General features: G+C 39.5%; 1 protein-coding gene across 1 annotated transcript in view; it reads right to left on the bottom strand.

The window, feature by feature from the left end:
* Nucleotides 1-4,324: 4,324 nt before the first annotated feature.
* The window catches only part of CCNL1 (cyclin L1), a 23,663-nt gene continuing 21,131 nt past the window's right edge, over nt 4,325-6,856 (bottom strand). Inside the window, exons 8-11 of the mRNA XM_006897771.1 lie at nt 6,520-6,661; nt 6,113-6,224; nt 5,918-6,016; nt 4,325-5,110 (exon numbers count right to left, since the gene is read on the bottom strand). Coding sequence (XP_006897833.1) covers nt 4,762-5,110; nt 5,918-6,016; nt 6,113-6,224; nt 6,520-6,661 — 702 coding nt within the window. The 3' untranslated portion in view covers nt 4,325-4,761. The remainder of the gene's footprint in view (nt 5,111-5,917; nt 6,017-6,112; nt 6,225-6,519; nt 6,662-6,856) is intronic.

Here is a 6,856-nt window from a genome sequence, read left to right as displayed (position 1 = left end):
TTCCTTGAAACAAATGATAATACAAATGATAATGAAAATACAACATACCAAAACCTCTGGGACACAGCTAAGGCAGTTCTCTGGGGCCACTTCATTGCAATAGGCAAACACATAAAAGGAAGAAAGAATTACAAAATGGGTAAGACTTTTCACAGAGGAAGACATTCAGATGGCCAACAGAGACGTGAAGAAATGCTCAAAATTTCTAGCAATAAGAGAGATACAAATTAAAATCCTATTGCGATACCATCTCACACCAGGAGCACTGGCAAAGTTTAGTAAGACAGCAAGCAGTAAATGTTGTAGAGCCTGTGGAGAGATTCAAGCTGTCATACACTGTTGGTACTGTAAAATGGTACAACCACTCTGAAAGGTAGTCTGACGTTTCCTCAAAAAGCCAAACATAAAAACCCCTATGACCCAGTTATTCCACTGCTAAAAAGATACCCCAAGGAAATGAGAACTGAGACACAAATGGAGATTTATACACCAAGGTTCATAGCAGTATTATTCACTATTACAAGAACATGGAAACAGCCCAAATGTTCAATCACAACCAAATGGATTGAGAAATCATGGTAAATTCACATGATAGAATATTACACAACACTCAAGAGGAATGATTTCGAAAAATACTATGTAATTTGGGAGGGACTAGAGAGCATAATGCTGATTGAACTCAGGCTCATAAGGACAAATACAGCTTAAGAACATTATAAAAATAGGATAACTCATATGTTTATGGGGGCCCAAGGGAGAAAAGACTGAGTGCAGAGGGGTGAGAATGGGTTGGGAAATCACAATTTGGTGGGGTGGAAGGAGGGCATAAAAGTAAAAGGGGGAAAGCACTATAAAATTAACAGCTTCAGTTTGCTTGGTTCTGCAATCAACACTTGGTACCAGCAGCCAGGAAATTAAAGACAAATTGCATTGGGAAAGTCTACTGTCAGAGACCTCTCCAAGGTACTGAAGAGCTTAAAGAGGTCAGTCTGGAGACTAGGGTGTGCCGGATATAGGCCACGGTCTTTGCAATTACTTGCTATGTATCAGAGAGCTGGACAATGACTACAGATGATAGAATTGATGCCTTTTGAGTTGTGGTGCTTGAAGAGTATTGAATATAGCATGGACTGCTAGGAGAACAAACAAGTTCATCCTGGAGAGGGTGAAGGCAGGCTGCTCCTTGGAGGCAAGGATTCTGAAGCTTCATCTGATATACTCTGGACATGTTACAAGGTGGGACCAGTCCTTGGAGAGGGAAGTCATGCTTGGGAGGGTGGAGTGACAGCACAGGAGAGGAAGACCCTCTATGAGGTGGATTGATTCAGTGACTGGGGTAATGGGGGTAGGTGTGTCAGAGACACTAAGACTGGCACAGGACAGAACAGGGTTTAGGGCTGTTGTACAGAGGGTGGCAGTGAGTTGAAGGTGATTCAATGGCACATAACAAACATCAACATAAAGTAAGACTTTTAGTAAGTTGGAAGATGAAAAAGATGTATCATAAGTTTCTTAAATATACTGTCAAGTCGTTGGAAATTTGCCTATAGCTGACCCTCCAGCAGGCTTTCAGAAGTAGTAAATCACAACAGTAGGAGATTGTCCATCTTTCCTCAAGGAGCAGCGGGATTGGAACTGCCTTCCTTTGGGTTGACAGCACAACTTCTTATTACTAGGCCAACAGACCTCACTAAAATGCCAAGTAGTATCTCAATTTATTATAAATCTAGCCAAAGTGAAGCCTTGTTTTCTGATTGTAATCCTTTGAGAATGTTAAGGAGGATAACTAGTAGTTTTTCAGTTTGGGTAAAATTCCAAGACCCATTGTAAGCCAATTTGATAGACATGATGTACATGAATGAAACCAAGTGTATACTAATTTTGTGTACAAACGAATATAAAAAAAGTTTACCTAAAGCCACCTCTAAAATCCTCCAACATAACTATTTGGCACAGAGATTTCTTCTGGACCTGTTTTGACAACCCTAACTTGAAACATTCCTTCCTCTTCCCATCATGGCTATGGATTGTGGCACAGCAACAATTTATTCCAGTTAAGAATTCAAAATTAGTGAACAGGGATATTGTTGGCATTTACTCCTGCCTTTTTACAATATTGTAACTTTTAACATTAGAGGTAGTTCTTTAAGGAAGTAATTTATAACACAGCAATATGCATTATTCAATAATTGTTACTGTCTTTCAGAAGTTGCTAATACACTGTAGAGTCAGAATGAACACATTGACACTGCAGGTTTCCAGAGGCAGTAAATCAGATGTTGGTTGCCCAGCTTCCTCCCAAGAGTGAGGGGTTGGTGAACTGGCCAACTTAATTCTAACTGGGTTTTAGTTTTTAATAGAAAACGAACCAATTCAAGCACATCTTATACTTTACCTAAATGAATCTTGCATCCTTCATAGCTAAACTGTGAGGCTACATACTTTTTCCTACTCCACTTCCCATCAGAAGTGACCAAGATTGAACCTTTGTTTGGAACACTCATCAGAAAGCTGTTTTTTCTTAAATAAGTTTTTTGAAGAATTTTCATCTCTTCTGGGGTAAATGTGATTTTTCTAAAGCAGCAATCATCCAGAGCTTAGTGGGAAAGTAAAGATGCATAAAAATGTCACTAGTGAGTTTAAGATGTCTGATTTCCAAATTTTTTTTAAAAAACTGCCTGTGAAAAAACAATTTATGTATTATAAAATTACTAAATATTATAAATTTTATATTAATTCAAATATTTCTTAGATGTCATTCTAAAAATATTTCTGTGGTCAGGTTTTATTACCCGACAGGTCAATCGCCTTGTAGTCTTATTCTCTATTGGTGACTATACTAAGGCATTTGACTGTGTGGATGAAAACTAATTATGGCTTTCATTGAGGATAGGAATCGATCCCAGAACATTCAACTGTGCTCATATAAAACCTGTCATCTAGACCAAGACGCTGTGAGAACAGAGGAAGGGAAGATGGTTTAAAAATCAGGGTAAGTGTGTGTGACAGTTCTTTGTATCCTTTTCCCATACCTGCTCAATCCCTACACTGAGCAGACTGAGCCTTTATGATCAGAGGAAGACTCAGCAGCCTGCTTGCTTGCTCAAAGCAAAGAGAACCTGAAGTGCTTGCTGCAGAAAATCAGCCTATAGCCTTCACCACATTTCAACATCAAGAAGAGTACAAAAGGCCCTCACTACTGAGTGGGCCACCAGGCAGAATCAGAAGGAGAAAGGAGAAAAGTGAAGGTGTCAACAGTTTTACCTTACGGGGATCCACAATCATCAAGAGGCCAGAAAACTTGCTGCCTTGGGAAAATAGGCAGTGGGGACCTCCCCCAAAGTTCTAAGGAGCAACAGTGATTGGAGCCGTGGTCTTTTTCAAGTATTTCCTACATGCCTTAAAGTTTGAAATGATTAAATCGAGTTCTGTCACCTTGAGTTATGGTACTGGAGCACACTGACCAAGTTTATCTTGCATAAAGTGCAAGCAGGGTGCAACTCCTCTGAGGTCAAGATGGCAAACATTCATCAGCCTTATTTTGGGCATGGTATTAGGAGGCAGATCCTCACCGAAATGGACTGCCATGACTCTAACAAGGGATTCAGATATATCAGCACAGGTTAGGGTTGCAATGCATTACAAAAATATAGGGGAGTAAGAAAATCATACCATGAAATATCTAAATGGGAGCTCAGGTAGTCAAAGCAGGAGTTGCTCTGCCAACTATCATACACATGGTTGGAATCCACCAATTGCCGTGCAGAAGAGGGCAATCTTCTCCTGTGCCTCGGAAAGCCCACTGGAGGATCAGCTATGTTTCTGGCTCCAACTCGGTGGTAGCCAGTAGCAGTTAAGAAGCAGCTTAGTTGGTGGGGCAGCCTGTAGCCAGCTGTGATGTTAACCAAAAGACTGTGCCTCTGGTGCGTCTGATCCACCAGCAGCAACTCAGATGGGCAACCTCCTCTACTGAGCTTTTACAGCCTCCAAAAACTTGTGGTTTCAACTCAATCAACACTTAACTCTTCTCACTCCTGCCTCCCAAATATTTAATTGGCTAGCTCAAAGAAACCTGTGAGCTAATGTTGAAATCTTTGTTTTGTGCAAATTATCTTTCACCTTTGAAGCCTAGTTTAGTGCTACACTCTAACATCTGATTTGTTTTCCACAGTGAAAACCGTCACAGCAGCCCAAAATGCAGGTAAGAATTATAGTTCACCAATTTCAGATTAAATAATACACGTCAGAAACTGAAATTTACTATTAAAATTCCTTTGTCTTTTAAATAATTTATTTAAATAAGATATTTGAAGCAGTTTTAAAAAAAAAACAAGATTTATACTTTATTTCCTTGTAAAAATCTTTACACATGCAGACAAACCAGTGTTAAGAAAGTATTCACCATCATTTAAACAAATAACCACTTAAATAGAACAGTGTCTGCAATTTTATCTGTATAAAAATAAGATACATTTTTACAGGATTTAAGCTCCAGTTCTTATAGCAATAAACAATACACAACTATAAGTATAACTGAACCTGACCATGGTTTCCAATTACATACTGCTAGGGCATTTTTAATGTGCAAAAAAATTTAACATAGTTCTTTTTCCAAAGAAAATGTCCTCAGTGTTTCTAGAGACCTAGGGGGTTTTAAGAAATCAAATCCTCATCAGTTTTTTGTCAATGTTTTGATTATGAGTCCATACACCACACTGTAGAGAGGCAATCAACCAATGGAGCTGGCTCAAAAGGACAAAGTCAGCGCCTGTGCCTGCCGTGTCCTGAGCGGCTGCCCCCATGATGCTTGCCTTTATGGGACCTCTCGAAGGAGCGCGATCTTTCACGCCTGTCCCTATGATGTCCCCTTTCGTGCCTGTGTTTCTTGGCAGCATCTGAGTGATCCCGAGACTTGCTCTGAGATCGAGAACGAGACTTTTTCCTCTTATGTCCATGTCTATTTGAACTTTTTAACTCATCTCTGGCGTGCTTGGCCTTAAGGTGAGGAGACCCATGATTATGATGTCTTCGAGGGCTTTCACTGTGACTGCGGGACCTGCTTCTTGATCTTGAGCTGTACGTTCCCGATCGACTTCGCCTATTATTATAACTTGAATAAAAATTTGAGGTTTAGATTCAGTGTCTGCTAGCAAAAAAAAATTTTTGCTTGCTCTTAATAGGCTCAACATAAAACTACAGATCTTAAGACAAGTCAGAACGAAAGACTTTCTAAATCTCCCCACACCTCATTACCTCATCTATACCTACATTTTAGGTATACTCTTAAAAATGTACTTTTGAGTCTATATACCCCTGGCATTAGGTAGGCCCCCACTTCACAGAGACCCTCAACTAAGTTTCTGAAGACATAAATCTTCAAGGGAACGGACTGTCCTTTCTCCAGAGCAGCAGCAGCTGGTGGATTCAAACTGCTGACCTTTCAGTTAGTCAACCTATACAGTGTGCACTAAACACCACCAAGGCTCCTTGTAAAGCTCTATACAGGAGGGAAACTGGACTTACAACAGCTTTGAATACCCAGTGGTTCAGAGTTCTACTCTGACCTGTAAGTAATGCTATGAGTCAGAATATACTTGATGGCAACAGACAAGGTTTTAATAAAGTATTTCTATTTGATTACTGAATAGAATGGTAATGTCTTCAAATTAAAATTATATATATCAATACCATCATCTTGTAGTTAACCCTTATTCTTTCAAATAAAAGAATGTCATTAAAATTTATCACTCCCCCTAAGAAATCCCAACATACATGGGGGGAGGGGGAAATCCCTGTTTCAAACAGCCCAATACAAGCCAAACAATGAAAATAACCATTATTTTTAAAAGTATTAAGATTTAGACTTCAAATAAGACTTTAAAAAAAAATGGCCTAAAAAGTATGGCCAGACACTTACTGTCTTCTTGGAGAATGTGATCTAGAACGTGAGCGTGTTCTTGACCTTGATCGGCTTGCACTTCTACTATTTCTACTTCTCTTGCTGTCTTTTCTTACACTTCAAAAAAAAAAAAAACCCCAAAATATTCATTACATAACCTAGGGCTGGACAGAAAGCACTCAGTAGAGACCCCTGGGGAGGTGCTGAACTCACCCGTTGTAAGGGCTTTTGGACGCCTGCTGTCTGTCCTCCGGCTCTTTTCTGACTGTCTTCACACTGACAGAAACTGGAGACTTTTCCTCAGCTTTTACTTCTCTTGGTGATGCTTAAAAAAAAGTTAATTATCAGGTTTAACAATTTTAAAAACCCAGAACCTACTGCCATACAATGACTTCAAGTCATGGCAATGACTCCCATTACACAGATAAGCTGTTGAGCCGTTTAGGGTTTGTCAGATTTTTAAGGAAGCAGATCAATTTTCATCACCACTCAGAAGAGGAAAAATTGTTTCCAAACATAACAGTTCAATATTACTGTTTCTGTGAAGCCATTAAATTCTACCACTTTCTAGTCACACACTTTCTAGTTCCCAAATCATGTCAACTCTGAATAAGCCTTACATGGTTTAGAGGCTGGAGAAAATCCACCAAGAGTTGAAAGGGCTGGAGTTCCATCAGGATTCAATCCCTTTGCTTTTAATTTGGCTTCTTGTAAGGCTACTTTTCGTTTTTCCACTTCTTTTTCTAGCATTTCATAGTTTGGCTAAAAGAGAAAATGAAGTTAGTAGTCCATTCTCCCTTTACTAGTGTTTGTTCTTACCAGTAAAATATGAGCATTAGAAGAAACACCAGCCACTAAAAGGTAATAAAGGAGGTCAGAATTGCTTCCACTGTGGAAAGCTGGGCCACTTCAGTAGACAGTGTCACAGACGAGAGCCACAGATAGGCAAGGGAGTAG

Source organism: Elephantulus edwardii, unplaced genomic scaffold (assembly GCF_000299155.1).
Source record: "Elephantulus edwardii isolate Elephantulus edwardi_28Jun2011 unplaced genomic scaffold, EleEdw1.0 scaffold00215, whole genome shotgun sequence".
Lineage (NCBI taxonomy): Eukaryota > Metazoa > Chordata > Mammalia > Macroscelidea > Macroscelididae > Elephantulus > Elephantulus edwardii.
The sequence above is the reverse complement of the archived record's forward strand: the minus strand, read 5'-3'. Positions and strand labels throughout refer to the sequence as shown.